The sequence below is a fragment of the Giraffa tippelskirchi genome, chromosome 12, assembly GCF_054371585.1.
Source record: "Giraffa tippelskirchi isolate mGirTip1 chromosome 12, T2T-mGirTip1v1.2.pri, whole genome shotgun sequence".
Taxonomy (NCBI): domain Eukaryota; kingdom Metazoa; phylum Chordata; class Mammalia; order Artiodactyla; family Giraffidae; genus Giraffa; species Giraffa tippelskirchi.
Genome location: NC_137286.1, coordinates 136107181 through 136132044, shown reverse-complemented (window position 1 = coordinate 136132044; position 24864 = coordinate 136107181). Strand labels below are relative to the sequence as shown.

Sequence of the window (24864 nt, the reverse complement as noted above, 5' to 3'; positions counted from 1 at the left end):
TGCTCCCTGTCACCTCTCACTTGGCACCTTTGTGGGTGCCCCTCCCCCTGCTGAGGACACACTCGCATCTTCCTTCTTCTTTGGCCTCCGCCAGCCCTGACTGACTCCAGCTCATCTCAGGGTCCATGTGTCTGTGAGTTGCCCTGACTCCACTGCTCTGGGTCACACGCCTCTGCTCTGTGCTCCCCTGGGGGCTGTGCTGGCTGCCTCTGTCTAATGTCTTGGTGTCTCACAATTTGAGGATTGCATATTCTCTCTCCCAACAAGTTCATGAGCTCCTGGGGGGATGGGATTTGTCTTAGACCTTCTCAAGGTACCTGGCACATGACTTGTGATTACAAATGCTTGTTGACTGAATATTCAAATCCAATCTGATTGACCCAAAATGTTTAAAAGTGTGACCTTAAGGACCCTTTTAGTTAGAAGAGTGAAGTGGTGATGAAGTATGTGGTCCTGGTGTCAGGGCAGACCCCCGGGTGTGCACTATGTAGTCTCCATGACGTGAGGGATGGTTTATCTGAATCTGTGTTCACTGCCTAGAAAGGGGCCACTCACACAGGGCACTGAATTCATGGGTTGATGTTGGTGTTTCTTTTAAAACCTTTTTCCTACTCTTTTCTAGGAATGAAATTTGCAAGATTCTGAAAATTTCCTACTTTAGAGGAATGAATTTGGCAATTTTTTTTGCTGCCAGCAAAATCATGATTTTTATCACCTTCATCATCGCTGTGGTCCTTAACAAACCGATCACAGTCAGCCAAGTGTTTCTGGTGGTGATGCTGTTCGAGACTGTGAGGTTTACAGGCACCCTCTACTTCCCCATGGCCATCGAGAAGGTGTCAGAGGCTGTAGTCAGCATCAAAAGAATCAAGGTTTGATGAAAAGCAATTTTTTTTTAATTGTAGGTGAACTTTATGAACAACGTCTTATTTGGTGTCACTGTGTGCCAGTTTGGTGTCATTTAACTCTCAGTGCCCAAACTGGCAGTCTCGCCAAAATGTCATACATACTCCCCTCTCTTCTTATATAGAGTGCATTACAAATATCATAAGATCCCTGATGGTTTATGGGCAGCAGTAGCAGTGGCATAGGGTCTTAATGTGCAGTGATGACTGCAGGGTGATTAAAATATCTAAAAGCAGGAGCAGCAAACAGATTGCATCCCCTACGCTGACTGGAACGACGAGGTAGTGACTGCACATTCTGGGTGTGAACAGGATTCCTCTCTGAGCTGGGAGGGGAGGAGATTGCTGAGAGGTCCTTGTTCCCTGGGCAAGAAGAGTCGCCACAGATTCACTCAGTTCTCTGTGTTTAAAAATGTGTTCTTTCCTCCATAGATACTTTTCTTCTTGATTGCTGAGCTTGTTTTTTGGATCTGTCTTTTCATCCCTGTTTCCTTTTCACTTTCTGCTTAATCTTGTCTCTAGCTGCCCTCTTCCTTTCAAATTTGTAATTCTTATCATACCCACTATCTCCTTTTCCTGAGAGTCTCTGAATTTCCAAGGGCAAATAATTTACATCATCAAGACAAAGACTTAGCACACAGTAGGTGCTCAATTATTCGTGTCTTTATGAGTAGGTCTAAAATGAGGATAAATTGGTACTGTAACCTGGCCTGGGCATGTTTGAGTATCTGGGCTTTACAAAAAATCTAATTTGTTCTTTCTTTCTTACAGTGATGGATGGGCTGGTAATAGCTCTTTAGTGAAGTTAGATCACTCTGGGTGTGCTTATATTTTATTTTTGGGACTTGTCATCAAAGCTGATTTTTTTTATCATTAGTTTTCTCTACTATAAAAAACTATTACCCATAAAACAGATCAATCATGCGGGGTCAGTTCTGGTCACCTGATTTTATCATTCGCCCAGAGTAGGCTCAAATTCATGTCCACTGAGTTGGCGATGCCTTCCAACCATCTCATCCTCTGTTGCCCCCTTCTCTTCCTGCTTTCAATCTTTCCCAGCATCAGGGTCTTTTCCAGTGAGTCAGCTCTTTGTATCAAGTGGCCAAAGTATTGGAGCTTCAGCATCAATCCTTCCAATGAATATTCAGGATATATTTCCTTTAGGATTGACTGGTTTGATCTCTTTGCTGTCCAAGGGACTTTCAAGAGTCTTCTCCAGCACCACAGTTCAAAACCATCAGTTCTTTGGTATTCAGCCTTGTTTATGGTCCAACCCTCATCCGTACATGACTACTGGAAAAACCATAGGTTTGATTATATGGACCTTTGTCAGCAAAGTGATGCCTCTACTTTTTAATAAGCTGTTTAGACTGGCCATAGCTTTTCTTCCAAGGAGCAGGTGTCTTTTAATTTCATATCTGCAGTGATTTTGGAGCCCAAAAAGTAAAGTCTCACTGTTTCCATGTTTCCCCATCTATTTGCCATGAAGTGATGGGACCAGATGCCATGATCTTAGTTTTCTGAATGTTGAGTTTTAAGCCAACTTTTTACTCTCCTCTTTCACTTTCATCAAGAGGCTCTTTAGCTCCTCTTCACTTTCTGCTATTAGGGTGATGTCATCTGCCTATCTGAGGTTATTGATATTTCTCCTGGCAATCTTGATTCCAGCTTGTGCTTCATCCAGCCCAGCATTTCACATAATGTACTCTGTATATAATTTAAATAAGCAAGGTGACAATATATGCCCTTGATGTACTCTTTTCCAAATTTTGAACCAGTTCATTGTTCCATGTCTGGTTTTAACTATTGCTTCTTGACCTGCATATAGGTTTCTCAGGAGGCAGGTAAAGTGGTCTGGTATTCCCATCTCTTTAAGAATTTTTCACAATTTGTTATGATCCACACAGTCAAAGGTTTTAGAATAGTCAGTGAAGCAGAAGTCGATGTTTTTCTGGTATTCTCTTGCTCTTTCTATGATCCAATGGATATTGGCAATTTACCTCTGGTTCCTCTACCTTTTCTAAATCCAGTTTGAACATCTGGAAGTTCTCAGTTCACATACTGCTGAAGCTTGAAGGATTTTGAACATTACTTTGCTAGCGTGTGGAATGAGCACAATTGTACAGTAGTTTGAATATTCTTTGGCCTTGCCTTTCTTTGGGATTGGGCTTCTCTGGTGGCTCAGCTGGTAAAGAATCTGCCTGCAATGTGGATCAATTGCAAAGATCCCCTGGAGAAGGGAGAGGCTACCCACTGTAGTATTCTAGAGAATTCCATGGACTGCATAGTCCATGGAGTTGCAAAGAGTCAGACATGACTGAGTGACTTTCACTTCTCTGGGATCAGAATGAAAACTGACCTTTTCCAGTCCTGTGGCCACTGCTGAGTTTTCCAAATTTGCTGGCATATTGATTGCAGTACTTTAACAGCATCATCTTTTAGGATTTGAAGTGGCTCAGCTGGAATTCCATCACCTCCACTAGCTTTGTTCATAGTAATGCTTCCAAGGCTCACTTAACTTCACACTGTAGCATGTTTGGCTCTAGGTGAGTGATCACACCATTGTAGTTATCCAGATCATTAAGACCTATGGAACCTGCTCCTCTTTTGTCTCCTTCATTGGCAGACAGGTTCTTTACCACTAGAAGCACCTGGGAAGCCCAAAGAACTTCCATATGATCCAACAATTCCAGTTCTGGGTATTTTCCCAATTAAAATGAAATAAGAGATACCTTTTCAAAAGATTATCTGTACTCCCATGTTCATTGCAATGCTACTCATAATAGCCTAGGTGTGGAAACTACCTGAATGTTCACTGGTGGGTGAATGAGTAAAAAGCTAGTGTGTACATAAAGCAGAATATTATTCAGTGTTAGGAAAAAAGGAAGCTTGCAATAGCAACAACATGGGTGAAACTTGACGACATGATGAGTGACATAAGCTAGTCATGTTAGGACACATGCTATATGATTATGCTTGTAAGAAGTATCAAAAGTAATCAAATTCATAGACTCAAAGCTAAAGGGGAAATAGGGAGTTACTGATCAATAGGCATAAAATTTCAGGTGAGAAAGATGAATATATTTTGGTTATCTCCTATGCAGTGTTGTTTCTGTTGTTACCAATGATGTACCTTTAATTTACTGTAATAAAATGACAACAGAAGTAGAATCCTGGCAGCAATTGAATGGGATAAGTATAAGTGTCCCCATTTTACAGGTAAGGAAACAGGTCCTATAACAGATGAAATAGTTCACCCGTCTTTTCATCTCTCATAAGTGACAGAACTAGGATTCTGCCCAAAGCCTGGTTTCCTGCATTGCCTTGTTAGTATATTCTGGCGTGTGGAATCTCGCATTAAGTGTGGCTTTCATCATCTGTGGCCCTACATCTCTTTCTTTGAGCTCCTGGATGTGACTTTGTCCTGACTAAGTTACGTGTTTGTGGATTTCTTTCCTTCCCTGAAATCCAGACTTATCTAAAAGGCAGTTACAGTGCCTTGTTCATCTTTGTACTCCTCACAAATAGCCCATGCTCAGAAAATGTGCAACTGAAGCGACCTTCCAGCTCCATCACGTCTGGGCTCCTGCAGATGCCTAACTATTAAGCATGGTTGTAGTAGAGACAGCGGTGACTCTGATTCTCAAATCAATTATGTAACACACTTAAAGGGGATGCATGAAAGGGGACCTGCAGAGTTTTTCAGAGTATTGTGCTCAAATATTTGAGTAGGATTTTTTATTTCTTTTCCACCAAAATGTACCTGAACAGTGTCTGAGGCTTGAAATTCCTTTCCATGTAGATGTGTGTGGTAACATTAAAATTATAACCTGCTGAGAACTTTGAATTTTCCTGGGGCTTTGTCAGGATGTTTTGTGTCCTGATTAAACATCATTGATTTGAGCAAGAAACCTAGATTTTCTCTCATGTTCATACATTTTCTGGTGGGATGATGGTCTAGGAATTTAGAGATCTTTTAGGCAATAGTTGTTTTCAGTAAAGGCAAGACCAAAGACTGAGGATAAGCTAGGTGAGAAGGTTGGTGTTAGCATGACAAATTGTTCCAAGTTGAGTAGAAATAATTGTTGAACTATTTTTTTTTCTTTTACATACTAGACGCTTATTCAGCCCATATAATTTCTGCAATGCTTAAAAAATTTTATTTCTCTAGCTCATCAGAATCCCCTGAATGCCTTTAAAACTAAGTGATCACACCTTGGTGTTTCTGATTCACTAGTGTTTGCTGGAGCCCAGAGTATCTGTGTCTTTAGTCAATACCTCGTGCATCTGAAAATAAGCCAAACCTGGGAAACATGGCCCTAGTTGTAGAAAGAAACACACAAAGTCACCAGGTATTTTAGCAAATATAAAATACAGCAGGATGTTGTTGAGATTAAAATAATTTGAGAGGAAAACCCTGTCTTAGTTTATGCTAGACTTTCGGCGGGGGGCAAGGGGGGTAAATTTGGAATTTATCCACCTATTTCGTCACTTCACAAAATAACTGAGTACTACCTACCTGAAGTATGGAGCAGGCTAGATGAGTATGTACAGCAGCAGGTAAGCACATGCAGAGAAGTCCTTTCTGCTTGGAATGTATCTTTTATCAAGTGAGGAGTTAAAAAAGAATCAAATAGTGAAACTCACTATGGATGCACATGGTGTGTCATTAGTCCTTGGAAGGAAGAGTCTGAGGTGCCATGAAGTGCTTTGGCAGAGTCACTGGTGTAATTTTGAAGGTCATATTTCCTGGGAAGGCTGAGGAAATCACCTGGAGAATTCCGTGTGTAGGGCTGGGGGAGGTGGGAGGCTGATGCTTCCCATTTCCCTGGGGAAGGTGATGTGATGAAGGCTCTTAGCCCATGAGAAGGGGATCCATGCATTTGAGGAGCCAAAAATGTCTGAGCCTGCAGAGTGTGGAGTGCTAGAGGCCTGATCAGGGAATTATGTAGGTCCCTAAAGATTTTTTATCATCTCAGAGTTCCCTCTGGCTGCAGGTTCTAAATGTGCTGAGCTTGGAGCCAGACTTTCTTCTTGAGGAGAAACTAGTCCACTTATTGAGAAACTTACAACTTTCCTCATGGCTTGAAACTCTTCATATATATATATATATAAAATACTCTATGTATCCTGTATTCACTATATGTATATACTATACTATATATTTTATTCTCTATATTATTTAGTGTGTTCTGATGTGAACCAACACTTTAAGTACAGTTGGAAAAATGATATGTAGGCTGTATGAAGTTTGTTATAAATTCCAGGAAAGCAGTTGTGTTTGTTTGTGCTTTCATCCTGCAAACTAAACTGTTTTTTCCTTTCTCTGTAGAACTTTCTGTTACTCGAAGAGATACCACCACATGACCATCAGCTGCTGCCATCAGATGGTGAAACAATTGTGGACGTGCAAGATTTAACTGCTTTTTGGGATAAGGTAACAAGTCCTCGATCTCAGGATCATGACTGCCAATAAGACAACTATGACATAGATTGATAAGAAAATTGTGAGGTTTTACATATGGTGTAAAATGTGACTTGCTCATATACTGAAAGTATGTTATAAAACTTCTCAAAATCAGGAATAAGGTTTGCAACTACTGGAGATTAAGTGTAAAATCTGCCTAAGACATCTGACAGGTTGTTCTCTCTCTCATTTTCAACAGAGCTTTAAAGTATTAGCATATCTTGAACTTAAATTACATACATTGGTAATGTTAGAATTTACAGGACTGGACATACAAAATGCTGCAGTATGATGTGGGTTAACTAACAAATACACAACCAGTTGTTAAACACAACAGCCTTTGGGGAATCAATGTACATTTTCTGTATATTGATGTTCACAGACCATCTTACTACACACTGAGTGAGGCTGTGATCTGGATCTTTGCTGTGGGGTAGAGTGGGGGACTCCCCCATCCTAAGCTTCTGGAAGCCTCTGGCTACTTTGGTGGTAGCCAGTGACAGGAGGAGACAGCAGGTGGTCATCATGAGCTCCCGTGATTCTGTTTAAAGCTTTCACTGTATGGAAGCTGACATGGAGAGCTGGCGGTGTTCCAGCACTTGGTTTATTTATAATGTTCAGGCAAACAGGAAAAACAGAAGAATTTGCTCTCAAGTATTGCACCCGCAGTGCAGCCCCTTTATTGACAGTTGACAGGCTCGCCTGCAACCTGGTTCCATGGTCCTCTGTACACACCCTCCCATGTCAGTGTGGGTGAGTCAGGAAAACTGAACCCACACCACAGGAGAGGGAATTCCAAGTAGGTTAGGTCACGGGTGAGAGAGCCCTTGGGAGGGAGAGGGGTTTTGGAGAGAAGCTGAGTCTGAATGAAGCCCCTGGGAGGCAGGAGACAGACGTGAGCTCTGTAACCTGCTCCCCTAGACAGCCAGGTCGGGGAGAGGTCTCAGGGACCCAGGTCTCATTCACAAAGTGGTAGGACTTGGTCTATCTTTAACCTCTAAAATAAATGGTCCTATGTGAGCCTCCAGATCTCACAGGACAGGGATTTTGAACTGTGTCTGCACAGAGTAGGGGCTCAGCTGATGGTCCTTGTTGAGTCAGTGTCCCCTGAACCTGGGAACCAGGAGGGGAGGGGACCCAGTGCCTCGGGGAGGCGGGGGGTGAGGGGTGGTGGGGGTGGTGTCGAGTGCTGCCCCCTTCTGGTCATGGCTAAGCAGTCCCTGCCTGAAGCCTGAACGGGGAGGGAACTCAATGTCCTGTCCTGTGAGGGGAGGTGACAGGATGATGATTGTATGTGGCTTATTGTTTTGTTGTCATACCTGAGTGAAAAGTAGTAAAATAGGCACCCTAAGTGTCAACAAGAAGAAAGGAGTGGAGAAATTTAAGCAAATGTTTCTCGTGTATTAAAATCTAGCTTCTTACTGATTTTTCATTCCTAAAATCTGAAACTTATTTTTGGTGATGAAAAATAATTTTTTTTTTTTAGTATGTGATTGCCTTATTATCAGTTCAGCTGTTTACAGAGAAATCTTCCATTTTGAAGATTATCTAGACTTTTTATACAGACTCTATGCTTTTAGTTTGGGCATTTTACTTAATTACATGTAACCAGTGTGTGTGTTTTTAAACATAACAGTTACAATTTTCTTAACACTTAGGATATGTAAAGAAGTACACACACCCTCAAGTCTCCCAGGAATACGACCTGTGATTGGCATGATGAGTACATTGTCCTTCTTCCTCATATTGGACTGTGTGCTGACAAATGCATTTTCGTGTTTTTTGTTTTCCTTACAGTGGAAGCACTTTATTGTCCCTGTTTAGCCAGGACAGGTAATGCATGTAACACGTATAAAATGGAGGCTTTATTCCTCTGACTCACAATGTCATAATTTTCTTTATTTCCCATTTTTTTGTTGTTATTGGTATTAAATTAGAGCTCTTGTAAAATTAGAGCTTAGACCATTATTTACAAGAGTTAATTTACCAAGAATGATTTTATTACGTAAAGTGTCCCCTTCTTGCTGAGTGTCACTGAGATTTTTTTCTTTATCAAATGAAAATGGAGAGAGTAATTGAGATTTCAAATTACAGTATCTATTAGTATAGGACCAGGTGAAGGCAATGGCACCCCACTCCAGTACTCTTGCCTGGAAAATCCCATGGATGGAGGAGCCTGGTAGGCTACAGTCCATGAGGTCGCTAAGAGTCAGACACGACTGAGAGACTTCACTTTCACTTTTCCCTTTCATGCACTGGAGAAGGAAATGGCAACCCACTCCAGTATTCTTGCCTGGAGAATCCTAGGGACGGCGGAGCCTGGTGGGCTGCAGTCTATGGGGTCACACAGAGTCGGACATGACTGAAGCGACTTAGCAGTAGCAGTAGCAGCAGGTGTGCTATGTATTTCTGCTGCCACCTTGTGGAAATTAATGAGATAGTTAAAACCAAAGATCATTGCGTGTGTGCTCAGTCGCCCGGTGTGTCAGACTCTTTGTAAACCCATGGACTGGAGCCTGCCAGGCTCCTCTGTCCCTGGGATTTCCTGGCAAAGATACTAGAGTGGCTATGAAAGGGTAAGTGGTATAAACCTCCCACACTGAATACTCTAGTAATTTATTTTAATCAGCTTATGTGCATCATTCAGTTTGCATTTCAAGCAGGTTCCTTGTCATTTCAACTCCTTAAAATCCTGTGGGTGTCTGCACCTGAGTCCGTATGGAAATCTGGTAAAAGAAGCCTTCCTAAGGCAACTAAAGCTGTTTCAACTCCCAAAAAGATAGGAGTAGATGAAAAGACCTGTAAAACACAATGTCTTAAAATGAGGAGGAAAATGTGGGCTATGTAAGCATTTCAATGACTCTTATGGTATTTTCCCCACTATTTGAAGTAATTTCTGTTACTTAATTGAAATGGGTACATTTTTGTAAACTTTCATTTGCAGGAAGCAGGAACCCCAGCCCTACAAGGCCTTTCCTTTACTGTCAGACCCGGAGAACTGTTAGCTGTGGTCGGACCTGTGGGCGCAGGAAAGGTACGTTCTGATGCCTTTGGGCAGCTTGATAACAGCCCCTGTTATGTTCTCAGAGTGGAGTCCAGAGCTGAATGTGACTCGGTTTGAATTCAGTGTGTCTAGAAGAGTGTTTCTCTAGGTGTGTTCTGTGGAACACTCATTTTGCAAGAAGGTTTCGTGGCAAATAAATCTGAATAAATGCACACTGTGTTTTCCTTCTTGGTGCTTCACATTGCCCCGTTGGGAACCACTTGTCAGGCGATGAACATCTCAGTGAAGGAAATTAGTGAGGTAACAGCTGTTCAGAATGGATGGAGACAATGGGGGTTTCTTTTTGTCACAGTGGCCCCTCCAGGAAGTCTGGAGGTGGTGCAGGCTCTGCCAGGAAGCTCTGAGCATTTCCTCACGTGACTTGACTCGGTCCTGTCAGTGCACGTGCAGTGAATGTACAGCCTCGTGCTGGAGCTAAAGGTACAGACATGAGCCAGAGCTCGACGCCTCTGCTCCAGAGCAACCAGGTTCTGGGGTGAGACAGATACACAAGCAGGTTATTTCAGCCCAGGGCAATGAGCACTCTGATGTGTGGACACAGACACAACACATCTATGTATTGTAAAAAATTTGAAATGTGCACATTGACTTAGTCGCATGCGTTTTGTACAACAAAATACAGAAACCTAAATGTGGGATATGTACACGAAAGGGTGATGATTTCCTTTATGATGGACTTTTGCTCTGCAGACACAACTCACTTCAGAGTTTAGTTCATCATCTTTGGATATATTCTTTACACATAGCTTTAAAAAAAAATAAAATGTTTGTTTATTTGACTGCATGAGATCTTAGTTGCAGCATGTAAGGTCTAGTTCCCTGACCAGGGATTGAACCCCAGACCCTGCACTGGGAACTCAGAGTCCCAGCCACTGGACCACCGAGGAATTCCCTACACATACGTTTTTAAGAACAAGTACTTGTCAAATAAAGGATATCCCGGATGTAAGAACAACTGCATTAAACATCAGATACATGAACTACACATCCTGCGGGGCTGCTCTGCTAGAGAAAGATGTTAAATATTCTTAATTGATCTTTGCTGAGTAGAGCACTTCATTTGGGGGAAACTCAGGCAGTGTAGATTGTTATACTATTCATATTCCTTATCACCCTTTAGTTTACCTTGACCAATGGTGGTATTTTTATTTTTTTTGATCACAATCACCAGAGCAGTACTTTATCCTGTTCCAAAGGAAAGGGTTCTATCGTGTATCAAGCGCCAGGGTGGGGTCGGCTGTGCTGCAGGGCGTGTTCCGTCCTGAGTGCACCCTGTTCATGCGTGTGTGTTCCTGTCTGTTTCAGTCGTCACTGTTAAGAGCTCTGCTGGGAGAGCTGGCCTTGATTCAGGGGAACGTCAACATCCAAGGGAGGATTGCCTATGTTTCTCAGCAGCCCTGGGTGTTTCCAGGAACTGTAAGGAGTAACATTTTATTTGGGAAGAAATACGAAGAGGACCGATATAAAGAAGTAATAAAGGCGTGTGCTTTGGAAAAGGTAAATAATTACTTTTGAGCTGCATATATTCAAATTTCAAATAGTGATAATGTTGGTTTAAACTCTAAAGTTAGTTGAAATTTCTTTTTAATTTGAAAGGTCTTTGATTGTTGCTTAATATTTATGCTGGTCTTCTGGGTAAATATGCAGGCATATATGTTGCTGTTTTAATCCTGATGTGATAACAACATTCACAGAATAACTTTGGTGGGGCGGCGGTGTGATTGTTTCATTTTGTGAAATTTCATTCATTGTTTTTGGAATGGAGGGCTGTGCCACACGCCTTGCACAGTCTTAGTTACCTGACTAGGGACTGAACTCCGGCCCTTGGCAGTGAGAGCACAGAGTCCCAACCACTGGACCACCAGGGAATTCCCTTGTTCACTTTTAATTTCGTTTTTTAATGGATAGTTGCAAAACTTTGTAAAAATAGAGAGCATGGTGTGATGAACCCTCATGTACCCACCCCCAGCTTCAGCCAGGATCAGCAGGTGGCCAGTGTCACTGATCCCTACCCCTGCCAGCCCCACCCCTACCCCAGAGTATTCTGGAGCAGATCCTAGACCTCAGATTAGCTCATCTGCAAATGTATCATTAGTTTTCTCTGAAAGATAGGAAAGCCTTTGGAAAAAAATCACATTATTTCACCTGAAAAATAACCCAGATTCCTGAATGTCATCAACCTGCTAGTCTCTGTTTACCTGTCCTTGGTCATCTCACTGAGGAATCTGCTTCAGCGCTGCTGGAGTTAGCCTGCACATGAGGTCTCCCCCTCCTTAGGCCTTTTCAGTCTCTAGGTTTCCCTCTCCACTTGGTTTTTTTTTTTTATAAATTTATTTATTTTAGTTGAGGGCTAATTACTTTACAATATTGTAATAGTTTTTGCCATACATTGACATGAATCAGCCATGGGTTTACACGTGTTCCCCTTCCTGGACCCCCCACCCACCTCCCTCCCCATCCCATCCCTCTGGGTCATCCCATTGCCCCGGCCCTGAGCCCTTGTCTCATGCATCGAACATGGAATGGTGTTCTGTTTCACATATGATAATATACATGTTTCAATGCTATTCTCCCAGAACGTCCCACCCTCACCTTCTCCCTCAGAGTCCATAAAATTGTTCTATGCATCTGTGTCTCTTATTCTGTCTCGCATATAGGGTTATCGTTACCATCTTTCAAATTCCATATATATGCATTAGTATACTGTATTGTTGTTTTTCTTTCTGGCTTACTTCACTCTGTATAATGGGCTCCAGTTTCATCCATCTCAGTAGAACCGATTCAAATGTATTTTTTTTTAATGGCTGAGTAATATTCCATTGTGTATATGTACCACAGCTTCCTTATCCATTCGTCTGCTGATGGACATCTAGGTTGCTTCCATGTCCTGGCTATTGTAAACAGTGCTGCGATGAACATTGGGGTACACACGTCTCTTTCAATTCTGGTTTCCTCGGTGTATATGCCCAGCAGTGGGATTGCTGGGTCATATGGTAGTTCTATTCCCAGTTTTTTAAGGAATCTCCACACTGTTCTCCATAGTGGCTGTACTAGTTTGCATTCCCACCAACAGTGTAAGAGGGTTCCCTTTTCTCCACACCCTCTCCAGCATTTATTGCTTGTAGACTTTTGGATAGCAGCCATTCTGACTGGTGTGAAATGATACCTCATTGTGGTTTTGATTTGCATTTCTCTAATAATGAGTGATGTTGAGCATCTTTTCATGTGTTTGTTAGCCATCTGTATGTCTTCTTTGGAGAAATGTCTGTTTAGTTCTTTGGCCCATTTTTTGATTGGGTCATTTATTTTTCTGGAATTCAGCTGCAGAAGTTGCTTGTATATTTTTGAGATTAATTGTTTGTCTGTTGCTTCATTTGCTATTATTTTCTCCCATTCTGAAGGCTGTCTTTTCACCTTGCTTATAGTTTCCTTTGTTGTGCAAAAGCTTTTAATTTTAATTAGGTCCCATTTGTTTATTTTTGCTTTTATTTCCAATATTCTGGGAGGTGGGTCATGGAGGATCCTGCTGTGATTTATGTCGGAGAGTGTTTTGCCTATGTTTTCCTCTAGGAGTTTTATAGTTTCTGGTCTTACGTTTAGATCTTTAATCCATTTTGAGTTTATTTTTGTGTACGGTGTTAGGAAGTGTTCTAGTTTCATTCTTTGACAAGTGGTTGACCAGTTTTCCCAGCACCACTTGTTAAAGAGATTGTCTTTTCTCCATTGTATATTCTTGCCTCCTTTGTCGAACATAAGGTGTCCATAGGTGCGTGGGTTTATCTCTGGGCTTTCTATTTTGTTCCATTGATCTATATTTCTATCTTTGTGCCAGTACCATACTGTCTTGATGACTGTGGCTTTGTAGTAGAGCCTGAAGTCAGGCAGGTTGATTCCTCCAGTTCCATTCTTCTTTCTCAAGATTGCTTTGGCTATTCGAGGTTTCTTATATTTCCATACAAATTGTGAGATGATTTGTTCTAGTTCTGTGAAAAATACCATTGGTAGCTTGATAGAGATTGCATTGAATCTATAGATTGCTTTGGGTAGTATACTCATTTTCACTATATTAATTCTTCCAATCCATGAACACGGTATATTTCTCCATCTGTTTGTGTCCTCTTTGATTTCTTTCATCAGTGTTTTATAGTTTTCTATATATAAGTCTTTTGTTTCTTTAGGTAGATATATTCCTAAGTATTTTATTCTTTTTGTTGCAATGGTGAATGGTATTGTTTCCTTAATTTCTCTTTCTGTTTTCTCATTCTTGGAGTATAGGAATGCAAGGGATTTCTGTGTGTTAATTTTATATCCTGCAACTTTACTATATTCATTGATCAACTCTAGTAATTTTCTAGTAGAGTCTTTAGGGTTTTCAATGTAGAGGATCATGTCATCTGCAAACAGTGAGAGTTTTACTTCTTCTTTTCCTATCTGTATTCCTTTTATTTCTTTTTCAGCTCTGATTGCTGTGGCCAAAACTTCCAAAACTATGTTGAATAGTAGTGGTGAAAGTGGGCATCCTTGCCTTGTTCCTGACTTTAGGGGAAATGGTTTCAATTTTTCACCATTGAGAATAATGTTTGCTGTGGGTTTGTCATATATAGCTTTTATTATGTTGAGATATGTTCCTTCTATTCCTGCTTTCTGGAGGGTTTTTATCATAAATGGATGCTGAATTTTGTCAAAGGCTTTTTCTGCATCTATTGAGATAACCATATGGTTTTTTTCTTTCAATTTGTTAATGTGGTGTATTACATTGATTGATTTGCGGATGTTAAAAAAACCTTGCATTCCTGGGATAAAGCCCACTTGGTCATGATGTATGATCTTTTTAATATGATGTTGGATTCTGTTTGCTAGAATTTTATTAAGGATTTTTGCATCTATGTTCATCAGTGATATTGGCCTGTAGTTTTCCTTTTTTGTGACATCTTTGTCTGGTTTTGGAATTAGGGTGATGGTGGCCTCATAGAATGAGTTTGGAAGTTTACCATCTTCTGCAATTTTCTGGAAGAGTTTGAGTAGGATAGGTGTTAGCTCTTCTCTAAATTTTTGGTAGAATTCCGCTGTGAAGCCGTCTGGTCCTGGGCTTTTGTTTGCTGGAAGATTTCTGATTACAGTTTCGATTTCCGTGCTTGTGATGGGTCTGTTAAGATCTTCTATTTCTTCCTGGTTCAGTTTTGGAAAGTTATACTTTTCTAAGAATTTGTCCATTTCTTCCAAGTTGTCCATTTTATTGGCATATAGCTGTTGGTAGTAGTCTCTTATGATCCTTTGTATTTCTGTGGAGTCTGTTGTGATCTCTCCATTTTCATTTCTAATTTTGTTGATCTGATTCTTCTCCCGTTGTTTCTTGATGAGTCTGGCTAATGGCTTGTCAATTTTGTTTATCTTCTCGAAAAACCAGCTTTTAGTTTTGTTGATTTTTGCTATGGTCTCTTTTGTTTCTTTTGCATTTATTTCTGCCCTAATTTTTAAGATTTCTTTCCTTCTACTGACCCTGGGGTTCTTCATTTCTTCCTTCTCTAGTTGCTTTAGGTGTAGAGTTAGTTGATTTATTTGATTTTTTTCTTGTTTCTTGAGGTACGCCTGTATTGCTATGAACCTTCCCCTTAGTATTGCTTTTATAGTGTCCCATAGGTTTTGGGTTGTTGTGTTTTCATTTTCATTCGTTTCTATGCATAATTTTATTTCTTTTTTGATTTCTTCTGTGATTTGTTGGTTATTCAGAAGCGTGTTGTTTAGCCTCCATATGTTGGAATTTTTAATAGTTTTTTTCCTGTAATTGAGGTCTAATCTTACTGCATTGTGGTCAGAGAAGATGGCTGGGATGATTTCAATTTTTTTGAATTTACCAAGGCTAGATTTATGGCCCAGGATGTGATCTATCCTGGAGAAAGTTCCATGTGCACTTGAGAAAAAGGTAAAATTGATTGTTTTGGGGTGGAAAGTCCTGTAAATATCAATTAAATCTAATTTGTCTATTGTATCATTTAAAGTTTGTGTTTCCTTGTTAATTTTCTGTTTAGTTGATCTATCCATATGCGTGAGTGGAGTATTAAAGTCTCCCACTATTATTGTGTTATTGTTAATTTCCCCTTTCATACTTGTTAGTATTTGCCTTATATATTGTGGTGCTCCTATGTTGGGTGCATATATATTTATGATTGTTACATCTTCTTCTTGGATTGATCCTTTGATCATTATGTAGTGTCCTTCTTTGTCCCTTTTCACAGCCTTTATTTTAAAGTCTATTTTATCTGAAATGAGTATTGCGACTCCTGCTTTCTTTTGGTCTCCGTTTGCATGAAATATGTTTTTCCATCCCTTCACTTTCAGCCTGTGTGTGTCCCTAGTTTTGAGGTGGGTCTCTTGTAGACAGCATATATAGGGGTCTTGTTTTTGTATCCATTCAGCAAGCCTTTGTCTTTTGGTTGGGGCATTCAACCCATTTACCTTTAAGGTAATTGTTGATAAGTATGATCCCGTTGCCATTTACTTTGTTGTTTTGAGTTCGTGTTGAAACATCCTTTCTGTGTTTCCTGTTTAGAGAAGATCCTTTAGCATTTGCTGGAGAGCTGGTTTGGTGGTGCTGAATTCCCTCAGCTCTTGCTTGTCTGTAAAGCTTTTGAATTCTCCTTCATATCTGAATGAGATCCTTGCTGGGTACAGTAATCTGGGTTGTAGATTATTCTCTTTCATTACTTTAAGTATGTCCTGCCATTCCCTTCTAGCCTGAAGGGTTTCTATTGAAAGATCAGCTGTTATCCTTATGGGGATCCCCTTGTGTGTTATTTGTTGCTTTTCCCTTGCTGCTTTTAATATTTGTTCTTTGTGTTTGATCTTTGTTAATTTGATTAATATGTGTCTTGGGGTGTTTCGCCTTGGGTTTATCCTGTTTGGAACTCTCTGGGTTTCTTGGACTTCTGTGACTATTTCTTTCCTCATTTTAGGGAAATTTTCAACTATTATCTCCTCGAGTATTTTTTCATGGCCTTTCCTTTTATCTTCTTCTTCTGGGACTCCTATGATTCGAATGTTGGGGCGTTTCATATTGTCCCAGAGGTCCCTGAGGTTTTCCTCATTTCTTTTGATTCTTTTTTCTTTTTTCCTCTCTGCTTCGTTTATTTCCATCATTCTATCTTCTACCTCACTTATCCTATCTTCTGCCTCCGTTATTCTACTGTTGGTTCCCTCCAGAGTGTCTTTTATCTCCTTTATTTCATTATTCATTCTATATTGACTCCTTTTTATTTCTTCTAAGTCCTTGATAAACATTTCTTGCATCTTCTCAATCCTTGTCTCCAGGCTATTTATCTGTAACTCCATTTTGCTTTCAAGATTTTGGATCATTTTTATTATCATTATTCTAAATTCTTTTTCAGGTAGATTCCCTATCTCCTCCTCTTTTGTTTGGCTTTGTGGGCATTTCTCATTTTCCTTTACTTGCTGAGTATTTCTCTGCCTTTTCATCTTGTTTAGATTGCTGTGTTAGGCGTGGCCCTTCTGTATTCTGGTAGTACGAAGTTCCTCTTTATTGTGGAGGTTCCTCACTGCGGTTGGGGTTGGACAGGTGGCTTGTCAAGGCTTCCTGGTTGGGGGAGCTTGTGTCGGTGTTCTGGTGGGTGGAGCTGGATTTCTGCTCTCTAGAGTGCAATGGAGTGACCAGTATTAATTTTTGAGATGTCTATGGATTTGGTGTGCCTCTGGGCAGCCTGTATATTGATGCTCAGGTCTATGTTCCTGCGTTGCTGGAGAATTTGCGTGGTATGTCTTGCTCTGGATCTTATTGGCTCTTGGGTGGAGCTTGGTTTCAGTGTATATATGGAGGCTATTGGATGGTCTCTTATTAATTAATGTTTCCCCTGGCTTTCAGTCTTATTCTTGCAGTAGCCTCAAGACTTCTCCTTCCATACAGCCTCAATAATAAAACTTTTAGGTTAATGGTGAAAAGATTCTCCACAGTGAGGGATACCCAGAAAGGTTCACTGAGTTACATGGAGAGATGAGGTGGGGGGGGGGTTGAGGTGACCAGGAGGGGAAGAGGGGAATTCAAATGTGGAGAGAGCAATCTAGCCAGTAAGCACTTCCCTCTGTGCTTTCCACAGTTTGGAACCCTCAGAGTGGTTCAAAGAGATACACAGAGAGGGAGGAGGAAGGTAATAGAGGTGAGCATGAGTAGAAAGGGAGGAATCAAGAGGGGAGAGAGAGATCTGGGCAGTATCCTGTTCCTGAAGTGTTCTCCGGTACCCAGAACACCCTCAGAGATTCACAGAATTGGGTTGAGAAGAGAAGGAGGAGGGTGGGAGATAGAGGTTCCCTGAGGGAGAAGAAAGAGCATCAATAGGGGGAGAGAGTGATCAGGCCAGTGATCACACTCCTGAGTAAAAATGGTTCCTAAAGATTGGGTTCTTAAATGTACAAAATTGATATCAAATATGTAAAACAAAGATTAAAAATCTAGAGTAGAGGTTAGACTCTTATAAAACTTACAATATAAAAAGAAAAAGAAAAAAAGGAAACAGTGTAAAAAGAAAAAAAACAGTAAAACAGTAAAAAAAGAAACAGTAAAAAAAAGTAAAACAGGAAAAAAAACATTAAAAAAAGAAAACACAAAAGGTATAAGATATATGTATGTAGTTTGCTTCAAAAATAGGGTTTTTTTTTTTTGCAAGTTAATTGTGGGTTATGAAAATGAAAGTTAAAGGTGTAATAGAGGACTTGAAGAAAAAGGAAAGAAGAGAAAAAAATTTTTTTAATTTAAAAAAAAAATAAAAAAAAAAATAATAATAGTAAAAAATATATATATCCCGGACTTTCTCTGGAGCTGTTGTGAGCAGTGTGGGATCTGCTCAGTTTCAGATAGATCCTTATTCCTGCTTATACTTTTCAAGATCTATAGGTCCTTTTCAATGCAGTCGGTATTAACTACAGGGATTTTAATCTGTTGGCCTGTCCCTTCCAAAGCGCTTCCCTCTGTTTATTTGGCTTCTGTTTGGAGATCTCTTCAGTATCTAATTTCCGCCCTGCAACAAAGTGGTGGAGGTGATCTCTTTAGGTTCGCTTGTTCAATCGTGCTGTGGGGAGGAAGGAACACTGCAAATCTGGCGTGTGTGTGGTAAGCTCGCAGTGTCTCGGCCGCACTGGGTTCGCCCCCGCTCACGGCGTGTGTGCTTTCCCCGTCTACCCTGCTCAGGCTTCAGGTTACTCGGCCGGGGAGCGGGCCCTGAGCTGCGTGCACTTCCCAGGTCTAAGCCGCTCAGGTTCAGGCTCCCGGTTACTCCACAAAGGCGCAGACTCGGTTTCGCCCGCGGCTTGTGCCGTTCCCGGTCGGAGCTGCTCAGGCGGCCAGGAGTTTGGCGAGCGCGCTCTCCCCTGTTGGGGCGGTGCCGCTTATCACCTCCCTGGTCCCCGCCTCGGTTTACGGGCGCGCCCGGCTCCGGTGTGCTTTGTGTCGGTTCTGGGGAGCTGGTCTCTGGCTGCGACCTTCCCGGCGGCTGTCGACCCTCCGGGATCTCAGGCAGTCTTTGCTTAGAAACTGGGAGCCTGTTTGCAGTTTGGTAGGGGGTGCCCTCTCTGGAGCCGAGTTTGCCCCTTTCCGGCTCTGGCGGGCCCCGCCTGCCCGCTGTGTCCGGCGGGGGATGGGGCGGTCCGCAGCCGGCTAGCTCTCCTCTGGTATCGCTCAGTCCTTTGTTCTGTGAGCGGGCCGGCAGTGCCTTAGAGTTGGGCTTTTCGCGGGATAGTTCTCTCTCTCTGGCTGTCCCACAGTTTAGGTTACTATCTCACGTTAGCTCCCTCAGATTGCCCTCGGGGCACTCGGGCCCGGTCCTTACCCTAGGCAGTGCCGCCCGCTCCTCTCCGTTCAGCCCCCACTTGCTGGTGGCGGATGATGCGAGCGTCTGGGGTTCTTTGCTGGGAGTTGCTTTAGGCACGTAATCTGTGGATTTTATTTATTTTTTCCTCCCAGTTACGTTGCCCTCCGAGATAAGAAATCTTCCCCCACACCCGCCGGTGAGAGGGTTTCCTGGTGCTTGGAAATTCCTCCTCTTTTACGACTCCCTCCCCGGGACGGGTCTCCGTCCCTAACTCTTTTGTCTCTCTTTTTATCTTTTATAATTTCTCCTACCTCTTTTGAAGATAATGCGCTGTCTTTGTGGAAGCCTGACGTCCTCAGCCAGCCTTCAGAAGTAGTTTTGTGAAGTTTGGTCAGCGTTCAGATGTTCTTTCGATAAATTTGTGGAGGAGAGAGTGGTCTCCCCGTCCTATTCCTCCGCCATCTTAGCCCCGCCTCCTCCACTTGGTTTTGACTCACATTTTTATTTAAAGAAAATAGAATGCTTTAACATTTCTCCTTAATACTGCATCTTTTCTTTGGGGGAGAGATTGTTTTCAGAAATGGCATTGAGTTTCACAGAAAATGACAAAATGAAATATTTAACTCCACCTTGGGACTTAGATGAAATTAGTGAATGACTGATGAGATCTGAACTTACTTGATAGGGGAATGTAATTTGGCAAAAAGGAAGAAAAATGTAAATACTGATTAAACAGCATGTTACTCTCCTGGGTTATAAAAATCTGTGCCACCGTAGTGTTAAAGGGCTCCCCTCGAGGCTGTTGAGTCCAGTCTGGAGATCCAAGTATTCTTCTATACTGTGAGAAAAAGCCCGGGACAGACTTTCAGAGGTGAGGAGTTAAGACTCCAAAACCCTCTTCCTGAGGAAATTGAAAATAGTAATTTTGCTTGAACCACAGCTTGAACATCATAGATTGTATCACTTGCATAGCATTTTGCAATAATGTCTTTAAAACAGAACTGCTCCTTTAAGGGGCTTCTGTTTCTTTCTCTTGGGTTCTTTTTAATGGGAGATTGTGTTTGCAGAAATAATGTCAAGTTAGCAGAAATGAGCTAGATTTTTATTAAATGGTGCAGAGACTGTATAAGAAAGGAAGAGGGAAGCAGATGGAGAACAGTGAGAACAGTAGCTCCCATTTATTCAGAGTCCATGTGCAAATCATTTTTCTGTCTTTCACCCCTGTGTGTGCACACATATAAGAGGGTATATGAGTTATTGATTCTTTATCAGTGTCTTCAGCATTAGCATCCTCATTTTATAGTTGGTAAAACTAAGGCTTGGGGGATCAAACAGCTCATCTCAGTATTTGCAGCTCAAGTTCAGGTCCCTTTCTGCACGACTCTAAACTCCATGCTTGTCCTTCGTGCTGTGCTGTCTCTCAGTTCAGGAAGCTTATATGGAAGAATTTTTTAAAAAGCAGGTGATAGATGAAGGTGTAAGGTGGGGTGTGGAGTAAACAGATCTCAGGCATTTCCTCTACTTTAATCACGTCCAGCTCCTGATGCCCAGATCAGACTCCAGAGACCCAGGTCAGGGTGGGGTGTTTCTTTCATGGCCTTCCCTTTCTGGTGAAGCTCAGCCCTTCTTTCTCCCCACATTTGAGCATCTCTGCAGAAGAGCAGGTGCTGGGACAGCGGCTGATATTTAGCTTCTTCCTCAGGGGTCAATGCTTTGCCGTAGCCACGTGGGCTGATTGGACCAGTAATGTGGGCAGTGTCCAGGGCCTCCCCCACCCTCGGGTGTCCATGCGGCAGAGTCTGGTGGGAAGGGTCCCTGCAGGACTGGGCTCCACAGCGATTCTTCTGTACGTGATGTGACCTTTATAAACACGTGCTGCTCTCCTGTTCTGCGTGGTCGGGACACGGACACCTTCCAAATGTGTCTGGAGTGAGACCTCATCTCTCCATTCCTGCTGCTCCCACTCTGGTCCTGACCACAGTCATCTCTCACCTAGATTTTTCCAGTAGCCTCCTCACTTATATTCACTCTTCCCCTTTCCCACTTACTGCCTGTTTTCCGCAAAGCACAGGAGTGATTCCTTAAAAACCCAAGACCCTGTAAGTCCTCCCCCTCCCCCTCTTACTGGAGTGCCCCCAGGCCCCTCCTGCTCTGTCTCCGCCCTCACCCCCTCATTCTCACTCTGCTCTCCTCCTCCTTGTCCTGAACCCCTTGGGCATCTCCCCGTGGCCCCTGCACCCGCCCCTCCCTCTGTGAGGAGCAGCCTCTCCAGGTCTGCCTGAGCCCCTCCCCTGCCCCAGATCTGCTCACACCCTCTGAGCAGAGCCCTCACACCCCAGTGTGGACTCACTTCCCTCCTTCACTCTCCATTTGACTTCCTTTTCCTTCTCGTCCTTAGTACTTGCACTCAACATGGAAAGAAACTCTAGGGGCTGTGTTTCCTCGTGGCTGAACTCACTGTGCCCAGAAAATGCCTGGTGTGTAGTCAGTACTCAATAAATACCTGTTAAAGTGGTCAAATGCATAAATGCTGTGAAAAACTACAGAATGAAGAAAAGATGAAAAACCCTGAGAAGTTTTTTTTTTTTTTTTTAATGTTCAAGGTTATAGTTATTCACTGTGAAATAAGCCCATTATCGTTGATCAAACACTTGTGGGAAGAACTGATGAAAGGTTAGGATGGCAGGAGAACACATTTTAAATCTCTTTCTTTTTCCCCTTTTCTATCTCCTTATAGAATTGGCAGAATTTGAAGAAAGGAGATCAAACTGTGATAGGAGACGGAGGAACCCCGCTGAGTGAAGGACTGAAAGCCCGGGTCAGCCTCGCCAGGTAAATGGGGTTTCCGTTGCCATCCGCCCCTCCTCCTCCGCGGCTCCTAGTGGACGTGAGCACGCAGACCCCGCTGGCCGGGTGGGCCTGTGTGAAGCGGGGTCTTGGCCCTTTCCCTGGGTTTGTAGAAGCAACATGGAGTTGTTGGACACCATCATGATTCAGGGATGAGACCCAGGGAGTGTGAAGTGTCTTCTCCTGACGTCTCTCTACGTTTTCTAGAGCCGTGTATCAGGACGCAGACATCTACCTCCTGGACGATCCGCTCAGCGCAGTGGATGCAGGAGTCAGCAGGCACTTGTTCGAACAGTGAGTTTGCTCCTGTTTTCTATCGTTTCTTCTTTCCAAGAGCCCTTTAGAGACAAGGGAAGAGAGCTCAGGAAGGTGTCTGTGCTCCAGGAGACTCAGCTCCCTCTGCCGCAATGTCCCTCCTTCCCCTCCCTTCCATCCACAGAAGATCCGTCGTAGAGAAATCTTGCCTCGTGATGAGGTCAGGACAGGAAAATACAGCAGGTGCTTCCAGTGTGTGGGGGCCAGTGGGGTCCACGCTTTAGGGAGTCAGGGATAGACGGCAGATTCCCCCCTGTGACTTGCAGTTGATGGATCCAGATGCTGTGGATGGATCCACACCCCAGGAATAAGAAGGACGATATACGATTTTAAAATCAGAGAGTGGAACTCTGTAATCTGATACTTGGCTGCCAGATCTTTTCCTCCATCATCCCCCCATCATTTAAGGCACATTAGAAGGTACAAAGTTTTCAGTACTGACATAGAGCTTCCATGGAAAGGTCCTGTTAGCTTATACTTATTATTTGGTAGGTTTGAAAATACTTAGCAAAGTCTAGAATTCAGGAATAACTTATCAGAGCCATACTCGATATCAGAGTATGGCTTCAATCATTTAACATTGCTTCATGGATGCTTGTGGAATTAATACTTAGACCCACACTATAGGGTTAACTTGAATGTGAATCTAGTTATTTAGAATCTTTCTTAAATCCTGACTCTCACTTTGTGATGCTGGAATTTGGTGTCAGTGGCTCTTGCTTGGCCATAGACTCCTGAAGTAGAACAACTACAATGCTTCTCTGTGTATATAATATGTCTTAACATGTACTGACTGAGGCCTTTGATGGAGTCTAGATTGGCCTCCTTGAAAGCCTCATGAAGTTGCTTTTGCTAAAACAGCCTCCACATCTCCCCCAAGAGTTAGTTCCCTTTGCTGTTCACCTTATTAAAGCCAATGAGCCTTCCAGCTGCACTTATTAACACCCTGCTGTGTACACTGAGTTAGATGCCCTTACAGATGTTCCTGCACAAAACCTCTCACTTTACAAGGAGGACACTGGGCAGAAAAGGGAGACTTGGACACCCAGCTCTCATTCCTGCCTCTGAGGAACCTGTCTCTATGTGGAACTGGTTAAGACAGATGCTTGGGGAAAGGTCAGCAGAGTCAAGGTTTAGAGAGTTTCAATACAGGATAGTAAGTGCTGAATAGAAACAAGTGGCAGCTGGAAGCTGGAGGCTTTCATTAAAAGTGAATGAATCACACTTCTACTTGACAGTAAGAGTTTCCTTCAGTCATGAGGCTATATCCAAGGTTGTTAAGGTTTTACAGCTTTATGCTTGAACACTAAGTGGGTTCTGTCACCTAAAGAAGGTGAGAGGCCTTGGGCGAACTGATGCTGTCTCACTATGCTATGGATCCCGATGTGTTTCAGCCCCACATCACCAGACCCTCTGCCTCCTGCGTCATCTGCTCTTCGAGTCTGTCCTGATCAGAATGCTACACTGCTGTCTACACAGCTCACCATCCTGTCTACACAGCTCACCCTCCTGCTCCAGCCCTTATCAACCCCTCCACCCCCCTGTTCAGGAAACAGCTAAAGGTCCTCAAACAAACAGGCTTCTTTGCCGTCTGCCCTCATTAGCCTTTCCAGCTCGTCCCCTTACTCACTCGGTGTCCGACTGTGCTGGCTCTGTGGGGGATCCTTTCTCATGTCCGTCTGTCTGTACATACTGGTCCCTCTGTCCCAGAGCCAGGGAGCATTGCAGCAGGACACAGGAGGAAGGTGAAAGGTGGGTCCTGCCTTTGCCTCCTGCTCCTCCAGGGGGCGCCTGTGCCCTCCGTCTTCCCATAGTCCTCAATAATAATGCTAAATAAGTAATGCTTAATAAACAGCATTATTTAGAAAAAATTCAAAGCCATTAACTGGTCACTTTGGAATTACTTATATTACATTATATGTGATGGAATATTAGGAAGAAAACATTTTACAACTTTTGGGTTGCTCTATCTTGGACATAGCAGCCCATCAGATTTGATTTACAACTACTTTCAGGGACAATTGGCAAGTAATTATAAATTAAAGAGAAACAGTTACATTAAAAGCTTTAGTACTAAGACTGAAGAGGGCTTACTCAGTCAAGAAACTTAGGTGCAAACATTGAACTAAGGCATCTCAAAAGGTAAAAATGAATCCTTTTGGACTTAATGAAGCGATGGTGTATGTGTCTACATCCTGGGGTCTTGCTTCTGATCACAGACCCAGTGTCCAGAGTGTCCCCTTAGGACTTTTCTGTCCTGAGTCCAAAGCACATGACAGCTCGTGGTTAGGGAGGAGTGGGGAAGGGGGCTGACATTTACTGGGTGGATTGGTGGTTTGATTTCTCAGAACATGTGGCTGAGTTGTCATTGACGTTGTTTGAGATGGAGAAACTGAGGTTTAGTAGCTCGTCTGACGTCATCAGGCTCGTGAGAGGGACTGAGCTGCAGTC

At 42.6% G+C, this 24864-nt stretch overlaps 1 protein-coding gene across 1 annotated transcript in view; it reads left to right on the top strand.

Moving 5' to 3' along the window:
* LOC145528655 (ATP-binding cassette sub-family C member 4-like) overlaps positions 1-24864 on the top strand; it is a 115517-nt gene that overhangs the window by 31148 nt on the left and 59505 nt on the right. Inside the window, exons 8-13 of the mRNA XM_081547302.1 lie at positions 623-872; positions 6238-6349; positions 9324-9406; positions 10742-10933; positions 21989-22083; positions 22306-22392. Coding sequence (XP_081403428.1) covers positions 623-872; positions 6238-6349; positions 9324-9406; positions 10742-10933; positions 21989-22083; positions 22306-22392 — 819 coding nt within the window. The remainder of the gene's footprint in view (positions 1-622; positions 873-6237; positions 6350-9323; positions 9407-10741; positions 10934-21988; positions 22084-22305; positions 22393-24864) is intronic.